This window comes from Nesoenas mayeri, assembly GCF_963082525.1.
Source record: "Nesoenas mayeri genome assembly, chromosome: 11".
NCBI classification, from domain to species: Eukaryota; Metazoa; Chordata; class Aves; order Columbiformes; family Columbidae; genus Nesoenas; species Nesoenas mayeri.
This window is the reverse complement of record NC_137563.1, coordinates 1,236,562-1,259,092: the sequence shown is the minus strand read 5'-3', so window position 1 is coordinate 1,259,092 and position 22,531 is coordinate 1,236,562. Positions and strand designations below refer to the sequence as shown.

Genomic DNA, 22,531 nt, shown 5'->3' with positions numbered 1-22,531 from the left:
TTAGGAAAACATACTGCATCATACTGCCGTGATGCACTTCCACCAGCCTTCCTGCTGGAATATTTGTTTAACTAAAAATACCTGAAGATACTTGCAGTAAGGGGGGACAACATGATCAAACATTCAGCATGGACCTAATACAATCACTCACCCGTTGCCTCCACAATGTCCAGAACCCCAAGTTGCCCACGCACAGGGCAGTAAAACAATAGCAGCTCCTGGCACTGAGGGGTTTGGCCCAAAATGCTGAGCCCACCATTTCACCACATCAGGATACATTCTGCTTGGCCTCTGCTTGCCTCCTGCACATCAACTTCTTCATGCTAACTAGATTATTTGCTCCCTTCCAGCCCATTGCTATGCCTCTTATTTCCCTTATCCTGAAAACAAACTAATCCTTCAAGATCTAATAAGTGACAAAGAAAAGTACATGGGAACGCCACAGAGATGAAGATATTCACTGAAAGCTTTTCAGTACAGAGCCAGATGAAAGATCATTTCTCTGTAAGATTACTTACGCAGCTATAACGTATTTCATATTAGAGACAAGTGGATGATGGATCAAGATCAGAGAGACTCCTTCTCAACACTACAGCAAGTGGCGTGTGCTGTAAGCATCGGACTTCAAGCTATTGCTGTCAACTCTGAACAACAGAGAGACCCCAAAGTCTCCTGCGATGCCTAAAACCAAATCCCACAATTGAGCGGCATTCCAAAAAGAGTATGGGATAAGCTGAGCAGGCACACAGAATGCTGCTCCAAAGACCCAACGTGTGCTCTGTCACTGCAGGGATTCAAGGCGTCTGCAATGGCACATTCCTCATCACTGTCCAGATGCAAATAGAAACAACAGAAACCAGTTCTTAATGCGCGGAAACACTGCTACATGTGGTAGCAAATGATATTTAATGAGTACCAAGCATTTTTTAAAATGAAACTGAATTTTATTAGACTACAAGAAATGCAAAGATGGTGATAAAGAACAAATATTTGCTGGGCAATCTAAAAATTAAGACTGACACAGGTACAATGCTCCATAAAGCCCTTTATGTGGGGTTATGATAAAGCTCTTCAAATTTACATACTGACATCTTAACACACACTATTCGTACAGTGGAAGAGGTTACAAAGAACATGAACAACTGAAGGCAATATTGGTTTTTGCAGTTCTTTTTAAACACTGGGACATTGGCCACCACATCGCTGAAATGGTTTAAATGCATAGGCCAGACACTACCATTGTAGTTCATGTGATTACACAAGTCCATGTCCATAACACGAGCCTGATTTACCAGCAGGGACACAGACTGCTGGAAATCATTCCACTATAAATCAGGTTTTATTTACAGAAACTTTCTTGAAGTGCCAAGTAAACATGAAAGTACGCAGAACGTTCAGTGTATTTACAGGTTCAGTGCACTTTACACTCCTCAGTAAACGGGTACTGAAGCAGCAATAAAAAAGGAACTTTGCTTATATTCTTGTGATAGCACAAGTGGGCTGATCTAAAACAAAGAAACAAGCAAACAAAAAGAAACATTAACACATTAACATTCTTGTGGTGATTCCATGCACACCTGCCAAAGCATCACCAAAGTCACAGAGCAGTTGGTGTACTTTATTTTCCTTTACAACCAGTGCTTATCAGGCGAGAATCAATAACACTGAAATAAAACAGAGAGTTTCCTCCTTGACATTAAACACTCGCAGGAAGAATTCTGCCGTAGAATCCATTTATATCATGTCTGAACCACGTGCACCGTCTTTGATTTTTTTAAATAAAAGCATAACCAGTTATAACCAATATTAAACAGTATTAAAGTTTTCATTTAGCATCCAAATAAATTAAGATTGCTGGATTTTCAAGACTGAGGCTATTTCAGGAAGTAAAGGAGACAACCTAACCAGACACATGTATCAGGTCTGCCGCTCCCATGTAGATCTGATGCCTCAGCATGGTTCCCAGCATGCACACACAACACAGCATCTGGGCAAGTCAAAGCTGTGGAGTCACACTCAGACTATAAATAATTAGAAGCAAAAATAAATGAGAGATTCCTCGATATGAATTTTCATGGACAGGGACAGAATAAGATTACGGACTGACCAGAGAGCAACGAGCAGAGAGCAACCACCTCCATTCACATATGGGAAGGAACACGATGGCACAGCAGGAGGAACTGCAGACAGGAACCAGCCCTGAGGGCCTTGGATCATCCCCCAGCAGGTGCTGCCATCCAGAGTCACACCTGCCTCCCACCAAAACCTTATTTAGACATTAGCACGTAAACGGTATAAAAGAAAGAAATCAAAGCTCATGAGAAGTGTGTTGCTCACTAAAATCTTTGAACAATTTTCAAAACATGCATTTGTTGCTGCATAAGTTACTTTACACAACCACCAACAGGGGTCTCGCCAGCAGTGCTTAGAAATAGCTTTAGAAAAATTATCAAAATAAAATTAGATGATCCTGACAACTGATCATGTCTGACCTCATAATGGAGATATATTTTCTTTAAAATCATATTTAAGTGGTTGCTATGAGGAATAATTGTTGGCATCTATAAAAGCTGCATAACAAAAATAAATACTTTCAGTCATTTACAACAAAATTAAGAAATATACATTTCACTTCAACAGGTAACAATAGTTCAATGGATTACTTGTTAGTCACTGTACAGTCCTGAGCACGTTTTTGCAGGCATAATTTGGGTCATCATTCTTCCTCCCCCAAAGTCCACATGATGTATATGCCAGCTGGAAGAAAACCTGCGCTACTTCTGAGAAGCCGTATCTTCATTTAGCTTTGGTAATTATGTGTGCAACTCTCGAAATCCTTGATTCGCTTTCCACACAGCAAGCGGATTAAGGCAGGCACTGCTGCGACTGGGACTCCTCCATCACCTTTTGGCAGTGATACAGCAAAGCGTCGGGAAGGGCAGCGCAGGGCGACCTGAACCACAGAGCCAGCAGCCCCGCGTGTGCGCGGCAGTGCAGCAGGCAGGGCAGCGACGGCAGCAGCCGGCACGCCACGATCCCCTCGCTCCCTGCAACAGAGGCCACGCATAAAAACAACGCACAATTAACGCATAATAATAGCTATGGCACAGTTCACGTAAGTATCTTTCTCTCGAACTCCAGCTCTGCTGCTCTCTCCTCCGATGTGCCGCCACGTCACGCCTCCTGCATGTGAACCGGCTTCGTTTTTGTCATAGAGCTTCATTCCCATATTGTTGTCCTATCCCAAACCTGTCACAGGGCGACACCCCCCTTGTAACACTGACTGCTTGCTGTACGCTTTACATCAACCTTCACACAGACCCCTGAATGAGGCAAATAAAGTGCACGGGGTGAAGCGTCCGTGCTTACCGTGCTTCTCAACACTCCCTGCCTTCAACTATAAGACACCCACTTTTTCCATGCACTCATTTTCCCGGCACTAATTAGAGGTTGCAAGCAATCTCAGGGTTTACTTTCACTCACCTATAATATCAACTATGTGGAGTTTCAGCTTCTGTTGCAGCGTGTTCAGAGCTGCTGGAAGGGAACCTTGAGAAGATGACATTTTTATGTTCTGTTTTACATCATTCGAAAGAGACAACCACAACTTCCCAAAGTCTTCTGTACTCATTTCCATTGGCCTAAAAACAAGTTCATGACATATCTCAGCAAAATAAGATACAGTATTCAGAATACATTTAGTCTCCCAAAAAAATGGCATCTAGGGGCAAGTGGACAAGCAAGCAATAAGCAAACACAGATCAGCTGAAACAAACCCCTCCTCTTCGCAGCTCAACCTTTTAAATAAGTTTCTATTCCTTGCTTTAGATTTCTACATGAAAAAAAATACACTATTCTATGAAAATGGAAGACCAAAGTGAATGGCCTTGAGACATCTGCCCACTGAAAGAGACAAAGCAAGGCCAACGAGAGGACTTTATAATGGAAAACAAGGTTGATTTCCCTATAAAAGAGAAAAGTCTATGGAAAAAGAACACTTGGCTTTTGCTACTTTAAAATAAATGCAGTGTTTAAAAATAAACAGAATTTGTTTTCTTCTTCCCCTGCAAAAGCTGTCAGCCTTTTCATAGAATGCAGGGTACCTGTACTCAAATCACTTATTTCAGCTTGACACGTTTCTATTATGGGATATTTTAAAGCAGCAAGCCCTTCTGTTCGCTCAGTTCTGCTGCCTCCTCACAACCACATTCTGTAGTTCAAGACCATTCTAAGCTGCAGCTACTGTCAGTGTTCTCACTAAATCTGTGCTTCCTCCTGGAGCTCTGTGCCTTTTTTGTAAGTGTATAAATAACCATTCACTATCTTTAACTGTCATCTCAATTAGATTAAAATCAGCTGTTCAACACGAAGCTATTGCCGCTTATTTTATTTACCTGATGAAGTCCACCAATGATAAAGCTATTGAAAACTCCAGGCGAGCTTCCACGTCTGACCGGTAATTAACGAAGCCAGAAAGCACTCCCTGCGTGCAGATCCTGCCCATGCGCACACACCTCTGGCAACGCTCCACACCTTCAGCTTCAATTACAGGAAACTGGCAGCTGGGACTCTCCACAACCTACATCATTTTTTAAAAGGAACATAGAATATAAGTCTTGCTGTCAACTTGGGTAAGTGGCTAAAATGCGGCTATAAAATTGTGTGCCTTTTATTTCTTCTTGGGCTATTTGGAAAGGGAACAGAGCTCCCATTTCTCAGTTCTTATCACGGATAAATCAATCATTAACATCTACAAGAGTTCTATGAGAATTAAAACACTGGAGAAATTGATTTCTGTTTGCAATTTGGCTCCCCTGCTCCCCCCCACAATGACTGCTCAGAGAGTCCAAGAACCTCAATTCTGTAGTTCAGTCCCCAAATAAACTCATATACAAAAGCAGGCTACACTGCAACACCCCCCAAGCTATATGGTAAAAGCAAGAAGTCGAGAAATCTAATTATCACTTGCTGAGTGTTCCCAAAGTTTCATCATTCTGTGCTTCTTTCAGCAAAATGCATGGAGAGTCACACCAACAGGCAACGGCTAAACAGCTTTTCAATTAAGAGAAGTTTCAATCAAGAGTATCACACACTTTTACCAACCATAGTTAAATCCAAGATGTAACTGATATAAAAATTAAATCGACTGACACCTGTTCAACATCAATGCATGAGAACGAGAATGGAAATACAACTGATGTCTTTGAGAATAAACCACAAACTGAAGGAAGAAACTGCTCCGTGCCTGCCCATCGGATAAACACAAATGAACACACAGGCCCAACAGTCGCCCCCAGACAAAAACGTCACACGGCGATTTCTGTGGCAACTCAAGCCAGACCGCTCAGAATATGACCGGTTCGGTTTGCGTTCCATCTGAAATGCCAGGGACGAGCTGAATTCACAACTGAAAAATCCTATCTGTTTGTTATGCAGAGGCAAGCAGCAGGAAATGAAATCAAGGTAATTTTAAAAGTGAGATGCTAACTTTTATATCAAACAACACTCAGTTTAGAACAGAGATTTCTTTCATTACCCTTCAGGATGTGTGTAACAGCCAGTTTTTAAGCAAATACTTTAGGAAAAACGCATGGCTATTAGATTAAATCTAAATATTGTACATTGAAGTGCAAGCAAAAAGGAAGAAGTTGGAAGTGAATTTGAAATATAATGGAAACAAAGTTTCTTACCTGAAAATGTTCTGCTTCTTCAAACACTAAGTTCACAGCATGAAGTGCAGACGTGGTTTTGTTTGAAAGAAAAACAGCGAGCAATAAGGAGTCATCTGCCCACACCTTGCAGGAGTACAGCGCCAAGGCAGCGCTCCGACCCAGCGCCACCGCTCCGGAGTGAGCCAGCGCCTCCAGCTCGGCGGGCAAGGACGGGACCGGCTCTGTCTGACCGGCGCCTTCGCACCGAGCGCTTGGGGAAGGCTGAAAAATGTCAATATTACTATCAGCAAATAAAGACGACTGTGACGGCCGACTGTCTGAAAGCCTGTCATCCGGTCCAGATGTTTTTAGGGACTGAGGTGTTTCAGATCCTAAACTACCTTCTGCAATACCTGAAGAACACTGGGAGGCTTCCCTTAACCTTGTGTGAATATCTCCCTCGTAGTCTTCCGCACTAACAGGTACTGTATCAAGTAAGGGATCAAAATCTAAAGCAGCACTATTTGGGAAGTCTGACACCTCCTCGCTGTTTTGAGCTTCAGTTATCTTTGATTTTCTTTTGAATTTCTGAGTAGCTGTGTCCATTTTCCCCATCTGAAAAAGAAAAAACAGTTTCTAGCAACCAGCTGTGTTGCTGTTCACAGAATGAAACAGAGCAGAGACAAGTAACAACCGAGGAATCAAGTCAGATGACAAACATAAGTAGATTCCAAACACTTGAATGGATCCAGTAACAGCCTATTGTATTCCTTACAAGGTGTAGGATCAGCCCATAATGCAAGAATGACTCTGGGTTCTCTCAAGCAAACTAAAAGCTCCTGTTAAAAAGCAAGCACCGGCAAACATTTTCTGGTTAAACCAGTAATAAATGCTAAGATCTGAGCTGGCTGGTATGATAATGCCAGTCTTATAAAGGTTACCTAATGATGAATTCTTTAACGTTCCACAAATTACCATATATAAATAAAAAATGATCTTGACACAGGGCAAACTCCGGCCTTACTGCCAAATGAGCGCAAACAGCTCCGCAAAGCTGGGCCAAGGAACCGTTATCAGGGAAAACTGAGGCTAAAACTTGAGGGGCAACATGTTAACACAGGGAAGTTCTAGTTACCTACTCAGATCTGCTCCAGAGATGGCCTGATCAAGTAATATCCAACTTGTATCAGGTTCTTATCAAGCAGATTATAAAAGTAATTTTCAATAGTTTTTCAATTACTCAGGGTTTTTTTGCCTGCTTTTACTACATTAATTAAGTTGCCACTTGCACGTAAGTATCTGTAACTGTAAATAAGGCAACGTGTCAAGTTTAATCTGGTAAGTCACAAAAGAACCACTTACCAGACTGACGGCAGCATTTGATCCCAGCCCGACAAACAAAGTTGATGCCAAGTGCTGCTTGTCTTTGTCCTGCTCGGGGAGGCCGGCAGCTCGGTCGGGCCGCGATGCAGGAGCATCACCTGCCTGTCCTGCTAATAAGCTACCGCAAGAATCACTTAGTGGCTCATTTGCTTTCCCTGCTTTGTTTTCTTTCTTTGGCAGATAGCCTTCCTTTCCCCACAGCTTGCGCACTCCCTCAAGTTTCAGACTATTTGTCCTAAAAAGGCAAACAAAACAAAGCAGGATCAGCTATACACACATCATATTCATAAAAACACACCAAAACTCTATTTTAAACACCATTCAGGAGAAAGATTCTGGGAATCTCTAAGTATATTTAAATAAGTTTATTGCTGATTCCTTCAAAAATTGAGTTAATATCAGAGACTGAAAATTAGGAGAGACCTAGAAAATATTTGTTTCTTATGAGAAGTGTTTGTGTTCTCAGACACTCTGAACTCCAGCAGAACTGAACTCAAGGACGCGGGCTGAACGCTGCAAGCCCTGCGCCTAAAAGCCTCACTCAAATTCTCTTACACTAAATAGTTAAAGGATCTGAAAAATCTCCCAAGCTTTCCTGGATACCAATTGACAACAGTATAAATGAAGTTAATGGTTTGTATGAAGCTGTGGATATGGCATTTATTTGCAGTGTTCTAAAACACTGCAAATCTCAGCCTTCCTTTCACCACAATAAACCTCCTTAAAAGGCGCATTAAGTCCATAAAAAGCAAGCATAGCCTGTAACAAAAAGAAAGAAGCCAGAGGAAAAAAATACTTAATTGTGTAATCACCAGGTAATCCTGCTTCATTTTACTGCATTATGTATCACTTAATTTGTACTTTGTGAAGGATGTAGGAAAAAAGCAGACTAATTGCATTTGCATTTTCCTAAAGATGACACCATCCTGGATTTCCTTCTACATGACAGAGGCTTCCAAGTTCAACTCTATTCTTTTTAGTTCCAGGTAATGAAGAAGGAAAGACACATGATACCGACAAGAACAGAGGCTGAAATGTACTTCATTTCAAACACAAATTAACTCACTCTTTATGCCCCGTGTCAGCACTGTTACCGGAGGTATCAGAACCAAAAGATAAACCAGTGGGGGACTGTCTGCCCGTGACACCAGACGCCGACACACTTGAAGCAAACGACAATCCATAAGGTTCAAAATTCAGAGCTGCAAGACAGACAGAATGTTACAATTACAATGAGGCATAAGAAGGTAAGAAAGAAATCTATTGTCTGCAAATAGATATGCGGTACTGCTGCCCTTCTCAGCTTCCCATTCAGGATTCTACCCTCGTTAAAAATAGATGTTTCTGTTCTCATATAAGTTTATTTTACACACACAAAGGATTTATCTAAAACATGTATCCATTTGGTTTTAAATACTAGAAATTAAACAGAGACTTTACAGCATATCACCTGCCAATACCTAACATTTGCAGAGAGTACTGAATTGGATCTAAGTAAGTGAGCTTTTCCATTTGTTTATGAGCCTAAATAACATCTTGAGTACACAGTATTACGTCCATATATCATTGTCTGCTTTGCAAACACACTTGACACCTTGGGCGATAAATAATTTTCACTAAGACTTGCAAATCAGGATGAAAAACCAGCCACCTTAACTACGCTTTACGGATCAAAAAGCAGTTTTGAAGAGCTTCTAAAAACTGCTTTGTACGATGGCAAACAAAACTGCAAAACCACTGCAGCACCAGAGCGCCAAACGGGTGCTCTTCAGCACAGACCACTCATTTTGTCCTCAGCACCGCACTATGAGGCACTATTATGAGCTCAGTCTCACATCCAGCACATTGCATCCCTCACTGGGCTCTATAGGCATGGAAAAACCAGTACAGAGTATTCAGTTTCAACATATTTGACCTTGTTTAACATTTCTCCACCAAAATTTTGGATTTTCTGGCAGGCTGAAGATGTGATCCTCTAAATTTACAGCTGCTTCAGGAAAGCGTTCAATCCTGCCAAGCTACACGTGCGAGTGGACAGGATTATTTACTGTGTGCATGAACCTGCAGTCAAAATCTTCTTTTAGAAATAACAACTTAGTTGTAGATAATGTAGTGTACGAGACTGATTCTTCTAATTCAACAGCAGTAAAGCAAAGCAGAGTAATGTTTTAAAAAACCTTTCCAGCCTCAAAGCGAATCATGCAGCGGTGTCTCAAATAAATCCTTATGTGACTGGCTATACGAAACAAGTATTTATAGAGGAAAAAAAAGTAAAAATTTAAAAAATGCACTACAGGTAACATCCTTGGGCATTTTTAAATAAATTAGAGCAGATACTGCTGTTCTATCTGCACCTACATTAGGTAAGAAATGCAAGATTTGTGTCATAAGCTCACAATGATTATTATCACAACCTATGATGCCACAGTCGAGAATAAGCGCTCAGTACAGCAGAGTTAAGAATCCTTTGCTTTAATAATCCCCATATATTTTAAATCCAGCAGAGATTATACTTGCTGCAGAACAGCAGCATATAATAAATGAACAGTCACATATGTGGAACTAAAATCTAAGTTGAACTTAGCTAAATCTACAAACAAGAGATTTGGTATTAAGGTAACATTACTTTAAGAAATAGTATTAATTGTACACTCAGATCATTTGTTAATACTTACCAGGTAATTTATCAGCTATTTAATAAATACAGTAAACTAACGGTCACCTTTTTCCTGAGAAAGCTTCTCCTCTTGTCTCTGGTGATGAGGCTTGTATGGTGCTGCACCACGAGCCAGCCCCTCAGCCACAAACCCGTCCAGAAAAGATAAGGAAGCGTCTACCTACACAGAATCAGGAAAAGTGAGAAAGCAATGAAAATACTTTCTGTACATGAGCCTGATGTAGGGGAAGAACACTGTGTCGTCTTAGCAAACCAGGACCTTCTGTCTGTATCAACAGAAACTGTTAAGCAAGTATGTTGGACAGACAGCGAGCTAGAGACTTGCAGCTTGATTTAACTCCTCCCACTATTGTTTTTTGTCTAAACTAGATAAAAAACACAGTGGAGTCTTCCCAAAATGGTTGATCCTAGTAATAGATGAAAATACTAAATTAAAAAAAAAAAAAAACAAAAAAACTCAAAACCAAACCAAAACAAACAAACAAACAAAAACCAAAAACCAAACTTCATCAGTATCAATGCTATTTTCCACCCTTTTATGGACATTTCAGTGCAAAGATCAGTAGGTTCTAAATAGGAAATGAACCCTTTGAATTAAAAAGCAGTACTATGCCACTAACGCAGGCCTAACTTGGCTTTAACAAGACAACAAAAAAATAAATCAGTGTCTGAAATCATAATTTTGTTAAAAGCTTATTAACTAAACACCACGGTTCTTTATCTTTCAGTATAGAACATTATGATTCATCACATATGCCTGAAAGAGTCTGTTTCTGAAACTCACTTTAAGTGGACTGGAGACTGGCACCAGTCAGAACTGCCAAATATAATTCATTTTGAAAACACTTTCTTATCAAAATACTCAACTCCCTCAAGTACAAAGAGGCTCCGGAAGAACAGCCCCTGCGCTGCCTTACCACCATCTCATTGCAACTGGCATCAAACGGAAGCAAGTTTTCCATCAGTGCTTTGTCTTCACACAGATGCTTCAATTCGAAGGCGTGTTGTCTCATGCACGTGTCTAGAGAGCTGCTGAATTCTTGGATCAGCGTGTCAACTGTTTTCGAACAGGAGGTACGCGACGCTATCTTGGTGACCGCAGCCATTACCCACGCCTTAGTTTCAGAAGTAACAAAAGTCTTCTTCAGCAAGCCGTGTAGCTTTGTCAGAATAACTTCTGGATCGACATCTGTAACAAGGCTGGAATATTCCCCCAACACCTGTTCACAAAGAACAGACAAAATATGCATTACATAACACAGAGCAGCGCTTTCACTCTTGAAATTAGAAAGTAGTAGCAAACAACACCATGATAAAATCTACCTCACGTTCCACAAACTATTATTGAAACATGTTCTAAATAATTTCATTACCATTTTGTCTTTTAAATGTCAAAGGCTTGAAATTATCTTTGTGCTTACCTCAGCACACTCTAGCTTTTAGCTTCTTTAAAATCAAGTAGCTGTCTTGAAAAGCAAGCTAAACATAGCAATTAGGCCCTTGCAGAACATGATTTGCTCACAAAGCAGCCTCCTCCTCCTCCTCGGGAGGAAGCTGAAGCTGATCCAGGTACCAGGCAATAGGGGCACAGCACGTGGCCACTCGCCTGTAAGGCTCAAAATGCATTTCACAACCACATCTGGCCTAATCCCGATGAAGACGGAAAGGCCGTCAGGATGTGCTCAGATTCACGGGGCTGCTAAGCCATTCCAATAGTCACCTGCCTCAAGGGGAGCAAGTCAGCGTTTCCACAAATTACGACAAACTAAGAAGCCCTTGGGCACCAAATAGATTTCAGCATATTATCTAGAATATTAATGCTAAAAATAAAAGCTAAGGATACATATTAAAACCATCACCACCTTTGACAATTTCCTCATACCTGTGTATTCAACTTTGACCTTACCCAGCTCATAACTTGAAGGAATTTCTGTGGATACAATGCACCTTCCTCGCCAAGCAATGCTAAATAGGACCGCACTGCATACACCCGAAGCTGATCATCTTCTTTGCCATCATCAAATCCTAGATAGAAAACAACACATACTTTGCCTGAAACACAAATAACGCCTCCTGTCAAATATTTCAAAGTGTATTTTAAGAAAAAAAGCCAAATGATTAACAAACACGTCTAATTCTTCCGAGCATTCAGGGAGTTACCTTCGGCCAACAGCCTCAGGAAGTTGTTTGGGATTTCAGGATGCACAACGTCACCTCCAACTGAAAACACAGCGTTCATGGTTTGGATGAACCACTCGTTGTCAGGGGCATACGTGTCCAGATGTTAAGGAATAAAGTGCTAAGGCGTAACTCTCTTTTTTAGTGCATTTCGTAGGGAAATCAATTTTCCACAAATAAGCTGCCTATCGTGATCTCTCCAGTACGCTGGGGGACTGATGGTCTAATATCAGCTCGATCTAACTGAAGAGGAAATATCCCTGTACCTTTTACAAAGCGTTTCCTGTAAACCCCATGAAAACTGGCAGTCAAGTAGAGAACTCTTAAGTTACTGCTGTGTTGCAAAAGCCTGCGTGGGAACTTCACAGCTCCCATTACGTGCAATTTGCTGGCTCCCCAACGAATACATTTTGTTGTGCGTGAGTAAACGTTAGAGTCAAAAATAAGAGTTTCATTAGACTTCACACAGTAGGAACAAATATGTTCACACGAGGATTTAGCTCCGGAAACCTATCCTACGGCATTTGCAGTTCACGCTTGTTCCGTGCTAGCTTTCCAGCACAATCTCCTGAGGTTTTTTACCCAGCGTCACTTGATCAATGACAGTTTGCTGTTCTTTTCAGCAGTGTTTTGCTGTTGATTTACTGAAAAGCAATAAACATTTTTAAGTTCTCCATGGAAAGTAACATCGCTTTTCTTATATATTTGAAGTTCGATGAGCCTTTGTTAACTTTGGAATTTAGCTTCTGCCCTCCCTTAAATAAATCCTGAAAACGCGCACTTACTGAATGGAAATTCTCAACAGTGCTTTCTCTTAAGGAAATACAACACACACTGTGGTCATTTTTGTACGCTTTTTGGCATTTGAAAGAATGGAAAGCACAGCTGTAACACTTCCTACCTGCAAAGATCACGACAGATGCTTTGAAAGGTACAAATGCTACATACGCCTGAGCTCTGACTCCAAAGCCTCACAAAAATAAAAGGATATTTCTCAGCTAGTTCTGCTATTTTGCCAACTAAGTTGATGATAGCATATTCCTCCTTGCTTTCTTTTAAGTAGCCAAGCATCTTCTGAACTATGACAATTACATTCTGTCCATTTGTAATTCTATAGAGCAGCTCTAAAGTCTGAAAGAGAATGCAAAAACTATATGTAATTGGCTCTCAAAAAAGGAAGCAGGCAAATAAACACTTTAGTACATTCCAAATGTGAGCAAAACTGCCTTTATTAGGCAAGACTGAAATTAAATACCATGCTTATTTACACAGTCTGTCATATTAATATAGTTTATAACTGCTTCTCAATAACTGAGAAATAATACACCTTTTACACTATTCATTTTACAAAACTGATCACCCATCTTGAAAATGACGTTACCATTTAAAGTTTAAAAAGTCACTGACCTCCCTTTTAATAATGGAATCTGGATGGTCCAGACATTCAATTATTGTCATCTGGTGCTGAAGTGCCAGATTAGGGTCCTGCTGGATAACGTAGGTCAGAGCCTTTAAACCTAGAATAGAAGTGATTGGAAATGATATAAGAGAATGTATACTGTTACAATCAAAATCAAAACATATTTATGAAATCAGGTAACCTTACCTAAATATTTCAAATTAATTTTGGGTGACAAAACAAATTTTCCAATGCACTTGGCAGCCTTTTCAAGTAGTTCGGATTTGGGATGAATGGTATAAATTGTCTGGACACATTCAAACAAGATGGCTGTGGGGAGGAAAGCAAGAGGTAATTAACCTGTAGTAAATACATCTACAACGCAAACGTTTTTAACAATCAAACAAGCTCATTGATTGGATCAAGGAACTGCAGCACTATCATTTGTTTTACAATTTACTAGTCAAAACACCTAAGAAAACAGTCGTCGTATATTGAGAACATAATTAGATTTTTCAGAAGCACTGCATAGATATTGTAGCACGATCGACCGCTCACATTTTCAATACTTATAATTACATAAAATAACCTCACTCACCATATGTAATATTATGATTTATATCTGCTCTTCTTAAAGATTCATCCAGAACATCATACATCAATTCACTTGTGCTGTTTAACAAGAACAAAATAAGAATTCAGCACCAACAAGCACAGTCTTATTTTGCCAAACAGCTCAAACACTAGTATCGAAATCCGTGACACAAATCATCCATATCCACAGATTCGCCTTAACACGGAAGATCTCTATCACGTGCTTCTAAGTGGCATCTAACAAGGCATTTGCAGCTTTCTAAAGAAACATTTACTACATCAAGAATAAAAACACTCCCCTCACTGCTTGTATAAAAACATAAAACGTCAACAGGAAAAGGATCCCGGACAACTAAGTCCTCGCTAAACAACAACACTTTTTAAAGTAAATTTACTTTGGATTTTCACACAGTAGTTTGGTAACCTAGTAACAAAAGTGGCGACAAGAACATATACTTCTAGCATATTCTACAATAACCGTTTAACCAATCCGGAAGCTAATAAACTAATTTTGCAGTTTAAAGAATATCTGCTGATTGCACTGGTTAATAACAAACATATAAGAAGTTCAACACAGAAGTACTCTTATTAAAAAATAAACAACACATCACCCAAACAACAAAGCAGAAAGCTGTCTATGAGGTGTGGGTTATGACTGTATTCTTTGTACCTTGAAAATATTAATTACAGAGAAAGAGCTTGTTACCTCGGATCATCTTTACCCAACAGCCCCAGTATCCTCAAGAGCTGAATCTGCAGCCACGGCGCCGGCACGCTGTGGTAGTTGAAGTCAATGGGGAGCTTTCCTCCCACCACCTGCTTTAGGATGGTAACAAAACTCCCGGTCAAGTCCTTGTATCCGGATGAGTCTTCCTATACAAAGAAATACAATTCAAATATTTTGATACAGCGCCTCAAAAGCGAGAGTAATCCACAAACTGAGTAAGATCAAAATACCTACACCGACAGTTTCATTTCTTTAAATCAACATTCTACTCTCGTCCCTCAACGTCTCTAGGTTCTTCACTTTAAACCTATGCTATTTTCTTGTATGTTTGCAAAGGGAATGAATGTAACTTAAAGGCAACAGTAAAAAATTAACAACTAAATTTCAGGAAACCTTTTAACACACTGCAGAAGTTAGATCTTCTCCCTAAGGATGCCAGCGCTGAGCGTTTGGGTCATGCAAGAAGTACATCTGTCAAGCTAAATGTAGAGCTACCACAAACAAACAGAATAAAGATACCCATGATCACGTAAATTAACTATCATGAGTACGCTTTTCCTATAAAACACCTGTACAATACAGTTTGTAATAATAAAACCAATCCATATAAACAGCTCTTAAGTTCAGTTGTGTTTCTAATTCTTTGCCTACCTTAATCATTTGAAGATAAATATGCAAAGAAGCAGCCATGACCCCAGGATCCCTGTCACATAAGGCTTTCCGGAACTTATCATGAATATGCTGAACTTGGTTAGGAGCAATGAGATAGAATTTATATAAAGCTTGAACAGCTTTTCTTCGGACAATTTCCCTGAAGAGAAATGAGATTCACACAAAATGAAATGAACCTGCTTTTAAGTATTTAACTTAACAACTTCCACTTGTTATCTCTACAGCACTGTAAAATTGTGGCCAGTCATCAGAACATCAGGATTTGAAGAGAGATGAGAACCCACGTTTTACATATTTGATAAAAAAATGACTTTGTAAATATCATTCAAGTGAGGAAGTGACAAAACTTAAAAGCACAGTAGTGCTGGATGTCAGATTGACAATTCCAAACAATGGCCACCAAATAAACAGTCAGATTGGCCACTGCTACTCTGTGCAGTCACACGCAGCTCCGAAAAATACCTGTCCAGAAGATACTGAGTCAGTTCATTCTGCAGTTCCCTTTTAATCAACACACTAACGTTATCCTCTGTGTATGGGATATTATAAATTAAGAATCAAACAATTCAAGGACATTGATATCTGCAGATACTTTTTTTTTTTAATACAGCTCTTTATAGAAACTTGGGTAAAAGTGTATCAGCGAAATACTTTCAGGATCCCCATCTGTCTCTCCACTTACTCTACAAACACTTCTTCATCCACATATTTGTTGGAAGGACTCCAGCAGATAAAGCCAATTACATTTACCTATGAAAGCCCGTGATGAAAAAAATACCCATCCAATACTCAGTCAAGACTGCAAATAAATGAGACAAGAACCCAAGAGAAACACTGGGAGAGGAATAATTTATGTAGGTAACAATCAGAATGAGTAACTCATAGAAAAAACACCAGTTTACTAGACCTACAAAAACAAGACATTCACCCGTACAAGGCCGCTTGAAATTCTGTAAATAAATACGTACTTAGAATGCTGGAGCTTGTCTTCTATTAGGGGAAGAACAGCTGGAATCATCTCCCGTGGAAAGATCTGGCTGACAACGGTTAATGCCATGCACACCTCTACCAGATTAGTGCTCTGTAAGTCCTGTTAAAATCATTGAGATAAGACAGTCATTTTTCATTGAGGGTTCTAAATGGTGCACAGATGTACCCCAGATCTTCACAGGCAGGCTGCACCTGGCCCAGCTACAGCCAGCGCCCCACGGCCAGTTGGCTGCTCACGTCTCAGAAGCACCAGCTCTCACTGAGCTCACAGCGCTCTTTTCTTCTCTTATACAAGAAGAAGGAACAAGCAGCTCCTCAGACTTATGCTATAGAACTACATTCATATTTTAAATGTATGCGGGACTGACACACAGATCTACAATCAATATCTGTTTACTGAAATAGTTTGATGACTGCAAAACTACGCTGAGTCCCAGTTGGAACAGTGGGATGAGTCACTTCTCATAGAATTCAACAGTATGCTTTCCAGTGCCCTTGAACTAGCCCAAAGAATTAAACAAATAGAGAAAAAAGACCAAGCTCAATAATACTGCCAGTTACGTATTTGTACACTAAAATTAAGCATTACACACTCCCTAGGAGGAGAATGAAAATTACATGTAATGTTCTACAAAAGACAAAAAAAATCAAAAATCTGTCACAATCTGTCGTAATACAATTAAAACCAGCAGATATAGCCCACTGTAACCTCAAACCAAAAAAAGATGGATGAATTCATGAAATATAGGACTATATTTTTCAAAACAAATGAAACATGTAAGGTTTCTAGCTCACACCATTATTTGCTCTGGCCATTTCTCTCAGACAGCTGTTAGTGCTCATTTTGGTTTAGTTCTTTGTGGACTCGTATTTTACTTCTTTCTCTATTGTTCCCAGGTTCAAGCCAGGTTTTTAGAAATTATAAAAGAGTTTTCAATTACAACATCAAAATGAACCTCACTTTCAGTCTAGAACTACGTGACTTTGGCCTACTCTAATATAAAAATAGTAATTACAGTGACATAGTTGTTGTAAGTCAAAATTGCTCCACGTAAGAGGCAGTAATACAGAAGATTACACCTATGAAATATTGCTGGGTAACAGATTTTCAGTGTCACTCTAAAGTACATTTCCATTTTCTATGAAATGTATCAAAAGAACTCAAGGAAGTGAGCAGACAGTTGCTGTCAGCTAAAAGCAAAGTTTATGCTGAAATAGTCATGTATGGCTTGCCCTGGAGTTGAGAATGTACCCAACTGGTACATTTTACACAGGACATTTTATGGCATATCTCCTTTGAAAAAACATTAAAAATACAACTCCAGCAGCAGGAATGCCAAGATTAAATTAAAAAGCCAGGGAAAGTATTTCCAAAATTTCATTGCTAAGCAAAGAACCAGCCAACTGTAAGAGACAGGCAGAAGGAATGGGTACAGAGCTTAGAGGCTGTGTGACACAAAACAGGGTTGAATTGGCCCATGTTTAGTTTACCTCCAGACCTCCAACAACACTGTACCTTCACAACTGTGTTCACCAGCAGAAGTAGCAATTCATGATTTTCATGGAGAAATAAAGACACTGCCAAGTAACCTATAAAAGAAAGTAGCCTCTGTTACTACTTTCAAGCAGGAAGCAACTTCAAGATAGAAAACTTAAGACTGTCGTAATACAAGAAGAGTTAATTCAATTTTAAAACCCCGCCGTTGGATAACAGTTGCTCCTGTTTTAAATATCAATACTTTATTTCTAGGCAAATCAGTTATATTTAGGTTGCAGTAAAGCTCAACAAATAACAGCTAAGAATTCATAAGCTGTGAGAAATAAGAGACACTACAATATTGTTATCGCTAAAGAGCAGCCAAGAACACCATGAGAAATGGCTCCCTGAAAAGGAATATCTCCTCTGCATAGACAGAAATAGATTCCTTCTAGACTACCCAGCAAATGTACTTCCTTAAACCTTCTTCTTTTTAAAAAAAATAAAGTTCCATTTCAAATACATTATGTATTTGACTTGGAACACAGAAGTAAATTCAGCATTCTATGCCCAAAACTGCTTTGCTATTTCTTCATAAGGAGGAAACAATTCAGAACCCCAGAAAATAAACTTGGCAAACTTTTTCTTCCAAGACTCCTCTTCCTTTTGAACTAAGAGACTTGAAGTGGGGAGCTGGGAAGGGTGTGCCGCAACTCAGGACAACATTTCTACTACAAAAATGGGTCTTTAAAAAGGTCTTGGTTCATTCAGGGCTTTGGGATCAAAACTTAGACTGTCTGGGCCATCCGACTGATCTATCTGCTTGTGAAACTATGGACTTGATCAGCTTAGCACACCCGACAAAACACAGTTCACTCTCATTCATTGAGGCTCACATGGGGTAAAAGAGTAACCTATTTGGATCAACTGACAACAATTCCTTCATACAGCGTTTGGTGTACTGCACCAGGAACAGACCAGGTTACCCTCATGTATTAATAACTACAGAACAACAGGAAAAAACCCAAAAACTAAAACCCTCCCACACGCTTTTGATAAAATCCTTTTACCAGATCAAAGCTTCAGGGCATTTTGTGTCCAGAGAACTTTAAGCTACCTACATTAAAAAAAAAATGCTGCTTCACCAAAGCCTTGTCAAAAAGAGCCCTAGCATAGAAAGGTCTCAAACCAATTAACAACAAGACACATTGGTTCTTGACACTTACAGAGGTCACAAAGTCTTCTTCAAAACAGCTTACCACCTGCTCTCCCAGGTGTGGTGAAGAGAGAATTTCTTAATCCCTACCAGAGCATCTGCACTCCGGCTTTCCTTACTCAAGGATAAAGCAACTTTAAAATCATCATCTGTAACGCATTCTCTCAGAAACTCCAATACTTGAGTTGATGATCCAGATGAAATTCAAACAAAGGATATCAAACAAGCATATCCCGCAAGACATTGCTTTCCTTCTGTGTATGCAGACATAGTATTGCTTGGAGTTAAACCATTTTCTCTGCAAACAAGAAGAAATGTCTTCACTAGGCAGCTGAATCAGCAACTGCAAGGAAATTCTCCAGATGAGACGGGCTGGCAGCTACTTCAAACTAAAGCTACGGGAAGCAATTCATAGCCACGCTGGCAGGCAGGGAATCCCAATGGCATGACATCCCAAAGAAATCCGAGCTAGCCTTTCAGATTTCCCCAGGAACTTGGGCATCTACGCTGTAAGGATCTCCCTATTTGCCTCCTCGCCTACAACTGTTCCTAAACCAAAAAAAAGGGCCTACAAGCACCAAACCAGAAAATATTTTAGAGCCACTTTGCTAACAGGAATAAGCCCTTTTTAAACATTCTACACAATTATCTTTAGTTTAATGCTGGGAAACCAATACTATGCTTGCAGAAACTGTCTGACACTAATATCTTTGTCTAATCTCACACTACAGCGCTTGAAAAAGAAAGCAGCTCCCGACAGAAACTCATTTTCAGCTTGCTGTGATTTTAAACAAAATTCCTAATAAATTACTTGTTTCATTGTTTTGAATTGCAGCACAAATAAAGAACAACCAATGATTTTAAATACTTTCCCCTGCCTTCTGTTGTACAAGTAGATACAGAGCAGCTCACAAACTAGGGGTTTAGTTATTTTCAAAGAGGAGCGAGACTAAGAAACAAGACCAAGAAAGCAGAACAACACTTTCAGTTGTATTTTTACATGAATTATAAATCCTAAGAGATTTGTTTGCGAATATTATTAAGGCTACAGCTCCATGCACATACCAACTCTTTTCTCCAAAAGATTTCCTTGCTGTGCAAGCTTGATCGCATGGATATATCCAAAGGAACACTCATAGCCCAGCATTTCACAATAGATGAATCTCACCATACATTCTTTCATCAGTCTCTGAAACATCAAAAATAAATTAGTGAGAACTTTAAGTCAACCATGTTTTATGCTCTTCTTCACTGCTCTAATGAAGTAGAGGACTTTGATAGAAATATATGAGTATTCAAATTTGTTCTCTAAAATCAGTGTACTCTTAATTTTTCCTTTGCTGTGAACCTCTTCTGCAAATCAATATTAATTTTTTACCATAAAAGCATAACTCCCATATAGTACCCTGAAAGACGCTATCTTATTTTGATTATCATGTATGCGATCAACACTAGATTATGACTAAAATTAATTATTTGAAACATTAGATCATCACTCTGCTAGTGGAAATTATTTTTTCCCGATCACTACACTGACCTAGGATAGGTTTTCACTATGTGTGATGTAAAACCTTATTTTTCCTTTAAAAAATTCTCTCATGGGACTGAAATATACATTGCCTAACTCAAACCAGAAGATACCAAGTTCTGCAACTCACTACGAACAACTGTGCATACAATGCACAGGTTCTTGTACAGCACAAGTTAATTATAAGAACAATGTTACCCTGCAAAGAACATTATCTGATGAAAGCTGTTCATCTCTTAGGTTTTTGTCTGCATTATTTTAGAAACTACAGAATGAGACTCTCGGCACCATCCTGTTACAGTTTGTTCACATCTAACAGAATCACAGCATCCTCACTATTTTAACCATGCTGCAAAACCAGACGTCGGTACCTTATAAAGCAGATGATTAAATACCTATAACACAGCTAACCTCCACACACCACCTGGAAAAAGAGTGAGAACACTGTTTTGCTTCACCTTTGCTGTTCCCACCACCTGTAACCACGAACAGAACTTACAAGTGTTGTGTTCGGGGCAGAAACTGCTGCTTTCAAACTGGTTAGCTCCTGCTGGATTAATTTCTCTTCTTCCTAGAACAGGTTAAACTTATTTTACTCTCACATAGATTTTGGAGGTAAAATATGAGGCAGATAGATTTAACAATATTACAACTGTAATTATGACAACCAATGGTAAGATGAGGGGTAGTGGGTTCAAACTGGAACACAAGAGGTTCCACTTAAATATGAGAAGCAACTTGTTGGGGTGAGGGTGGCAGAGCCTGGCCCAGGCTGCCCAGGGGGTTGTGGAGTCTCCTTCTCTGCAGACATTCCAACCCGCCTGGACACCTTCCTGTGTAACCTCATCTGAGTGTTCCTGCTCCATGGGGGGATTGCACTGGATGAGCTTTCCAGGGCCCTCCAACCCCTGACACTCTGTGATATTACACAGTTTTCTCAAAAACAGCGTATAGCTCACTTAACACAGTGACCCCAGACAGCTTGTTTCAAGCACAGAGGCAATAAGTATTATACTAAAGAACTAATGATAAAGTAATATATTAATAAAATCTAAATAATTAAAATATTATGCCCCTCCACCACCACCCCGAGCAGCCCAACGCAGCACCCCGTAAACTCGCTCTGCACCGAGGCTCATCGCCGGGCCCCGCAGTGCTGAGGGAGCCCCGCACCCAGCCCCGCACCGCACACGGCGCCTCAGCGGCCGCGGGGAGCGCCGGCCCTCCCGGGAGGCGGAGGGCGGGAAGGGAGAGGAACGGGGGGCCCGGGAGGAGCGGGGGGCCGGCCCGTACATGCTTGGAGGTGAGCGCCGTGATGCTCCGGATGAGGCTCCCGAGCCGGGAGGTGGCGGAAGCTCTGCCAGGGCCGCCGGCGCCCGGGTCGTGCTGCCCCAGCAGCCCGGGCAACGCGCTCAGCGTCCGCTCCACCACGTCGCTCATGGCGCCCGCCGCCCGGAAGAGAAAAACGCCGCCGGGCCACCGGCCCCGCCGTGCGCTTCCGGGAGCGGGACCGTGCCCGCCCGCTGGGGGCGGGGCGGGGCGGGGCGGGGCGGGGCGGGGCGGGGCAGAACGGGGCGGGGCACGACGGGGCGGGGCGGGGAGAGCCCATGGGAGCCGCGGCCGTGGGGACACTGTGGTGTCGCTGCGCCGAGAGGGGCGGGCAGGAGCGCCGGGGGTGAGCGCGGCTGAGGTGGCACCGGTTGCGCCACCCGCTCCCCGCCTGAGCCGGGAGGTGCAGCTGAAACCCGCGTTTGGAGCGGGTCGGCCCGGCCGCCGGGGTGGCTGCCCGCGGCGCGGCGGTCCCAGACCGCGGCGGGAGGAGCCGGGGCCGCCCGAGGGAGCGCGGCCCGGGGGGCGGGAGCCGCAGCGGCCCCAGCGCCGTCCCGCCCGCGGCTCCTGCGTGTTTGTCAGCATCACAAAACAAAGGCGTGCAAAGGTGGGTCTCGACAGACAGCAGTGGGATAGAACTACTGTTGTTAAAGCATGAGAACATCTGGAGAGGGGTCCGACAGGTCTTGGGTGGGTTTTCACCACGTAGC

General features: G+C 41.2%; 1 protein-coding gene across 1 annotated transcript; it reads right to left on the bottom strand.

Annotated features, from left to right (window-relative positions):
• Positions 1-1,025: 1,025 nt before the first annotated feature.
• On the bottom strand, positions 1,026-21,023 carry AP4E1 (adaptor related protein complex 4 subunit epsilon 1). The gene is made up of 20 exons (XM_080351411.1): positions 20,992-21,023; positions 20,030-20,153; positions 17,788-17,861; positions 16,250-16,371; positions 15,261-15,420; positions 14,589-14,755; positions 13,887-13,960; positions 13,496-13,618; positions 13,297-13,406; positions 12,881-13,020; positions 11,872-11,984; positions 11,618-11,736; positions 10,629-10,931; positions 9,757-9,871; positions 8,101-8,236; positions 7,014-7,269; positions 5,691-6,266; positions 4,395-4,579; positions 3,484-3,641; positions 1,026-3,047 (listed from the first exon to the last, which is right to left on the bottom strand). Exons 2-20 carry the CDS (start codon positions 20,145-20,147, stop codon positions 2,866-2,868), a joined length of 3,231 nt encoding a protein of 1,076 aa, XP_080207537.1. The 5' UTR covers positions 20,148-20,153; positions 20,992-21,023; the 3' UTR covers positions 1,026-2,865.
• Positions 21,024-22,531: the final 1,508 nt, after the last annotated feature.

Coding starts and splice junctions, on each gene's coding strand:
- AP4E1 (XM_080351411.1), bottom strand. CDS start 20,147: ATGAAAGAATGTATGGTGAGATTCATCTATTGTGAAATGCTGGGCTAT. Junction 17,862..20,029: donor TCTTTTGGAGAAAAGAGTTG/GTATGTGCATGG, acceptor TTTCTTTTATAG/GTTACTTGGCAGTGTCTTTA. Junction 3,048..3,483: donor CCACATAGTTGATATTATAG/GTGAGTGAAAGT, acceptor CCTCTGTTGCAG/GGAGCGAGGGGATCGTGGCG.